The sequence below is a fragment of the Haliaeetus leucocephalus genome, unplaced genomic scaffold (assembly GCF_000737465.1).
Source record: "Haliaeetus leucocephalus isolate CR32 unplaced genomic scaffold, Haliaeetus_leucocephalus-4.0 Scaffold506, whole genome shotgun sequence".
In the NCBI taxonomy this organism is placed as follows: domain Eukaryota; kingdom Metazoa; phylum Chordata; class Aves; order Accipitriformes; family Accipitridae; genus Haliaeetus; species Haliaeetus leucocephalus.
In genome coordinates, this window is record NW_010972942.1 from 199,085 (window position 1) to 200,880 (window position 1,796).

General features: G+C 37.7%; 1 protein-coding gene across 2 annotated transcripts in view; it reads right to left on the reverse strand.

Annotated features, from left to right (window-relative positions):
* LRRCC1 (leucine rich repeat and coiled-coil centrosomal protein 1) overlaps positions 1-1,796 on the reverse strand; it is a 20,537-nt gene that overhangs the window by 18,519 nt on the left and 222 nt on the right. For both annotated transcript variants that reach the window (XM_010575835.1, XM_010575834.1), the window contains exons 2-4: positions 1,536-1,741; positions 1,137-1,202; positions 187-354 (exon numbers count right to left, since the gene is read on the reverse strand). In XM_010575835.1, the coding sequence (XP_010574137.1) occupies positions 187-354; positions 1,137-1,202; positions 1,536-1,741 (440 nt within the window). The remainder of the gene's footprint in view (positions 1-186; positions 355-1,136; positions 1,203-1,535; positions 1,742-1,796) is intronic.

Sequence of the window (1,796 nt, forward strand, 5' to 3'; positions counted from 1 at the left end):
TTGTTAGAGTTCGGCGGGGGGGGGGGGGGGGAATTTATGGAAAACAAATTAATTTTGACAGAATTTAGATTTCTGCAGGCTCGCCAGTTTATGAATGAATTTGCAAGTTTCAGAACCTGGCTCACAGCTTAAGGGAAGTCACTGACTTAATGAGCACAAAGTATCTACCCAGCATGAGAGCCATACCTGCTGTGTGACAAACTGGATTGGCTTTTCCATTTTTTTCCAGTGTCAGACTCGTCAAACAGCGCAGCCCCTTTGTGCACTGAAGTAAGTGATTAATATTGTTTACACAGTTGCCGTGAAGGTCAATATGGCTAATCTTATGACTGGTTCCATGAAGGGACTGAAATCCTGAAAATTTAAGAAAACAAAATAATGATTTCTGCTACAATCCTAGACTATAGGGTTTAGAACAAGTGGCATCTTGTTGAAAAATATTCAGTAAATAATACATCATAACTGGAACTGATGCAACAACTTTTGCTCCATGTCCTTGTCTACGTAAGTTAATTAGCTATGGTACACTACCGTACAGCACAACACTTAAGCTAGTTATGAGAGCTAACTTCAAAGAAACAGATTATTTTCTCACTGTTAACAAGCACGTAAAAATAAACATTTTGCTTGGAGTTCCTTTTTAAAACTTAGTTCATTAACAAAATTGTTACCAATGTTCTTTTTAATATTCTGTCACAAACTCCCTTGATTCTGTAGCTTAAAATCTTAGTCAGAAGCAACAACTGACCATTTCAACAAACTGATTTAGAAAAGAACTTCCATATCACATCAAAATTTGCATTTTTGTCCTATATAATGGAAAGATATGAATCTTTTGGAAATATCTTCCAAGACTATTGCATTTTTCACTTTGGAAATAAGTTTGAAATGTTTACTATGCTACTTTGTGAACAAGCTTGGCCTTGACAAATACAGGAGAATAAATTCCAGTTCAAAACAACCCTTGATGTTAGAAACTTGAAAGCTGAGAGTAGCAGCAATTACCACCTTTAGTAGCATTACTCAGTCAATTGGCTGAGCTACTAGAAACTTCTAAAAATACACTTGGCCAAGTTTTTCAAAATTAAAAGTGAGGCAAATGCTTTTATTCCACCAAACATGCCAAAGTCACTTACCAGAGAGATCATGGATGCGATTATACGATAAATTCAGTACAATTAAATTAAAGAGTTTTTCCAGTCCTGAACAAAATGAGGAAAAAAAGAAACAGTAAGATTTGCAGAAGAATGGTCTACTTTCATCAAATCAAAACTGCAGAATAAGCCTTTAAAAATTATAACTACAAATATGACAATAAACTATAATCATAATATAAAAACCAGGTTTTCCTTCTAAATGAAGGCATTTTGCTATGATAAAGCTTACAGAGACTATATACTCTTTCAAAAATTTAAATAATAATACACTTAGTAGCTCATACTAACGCCATATAACCTTAATTATAAGCAAGCTCTAACACAACTCTTAGAAAAGCTTCATGAGTCGCTAAACGGACAGACACAAAGATTGCAGACCCTCCACTTTTGTTATCAGGTTACAGGATAAGCTTAGGGTGCGCAGATTAGCCAGGGAACTCAGCCCCTCGATCCGGCGGATTTGGTTTGACGACAGATCTAAATGCTGCAGATTCCGAAGGTGGCCAAGCCCTTCGATTCTGGCGATACGGTTACAGTGCACGTTGAGCGTGCGCAGGTCCGAGCTCAGCGAGACCTCCAGCAAGCTGCGAAATAAAGGCACCTGCCATCAGCCGGGCAGCTCCATTCCCGGGCCGCTCT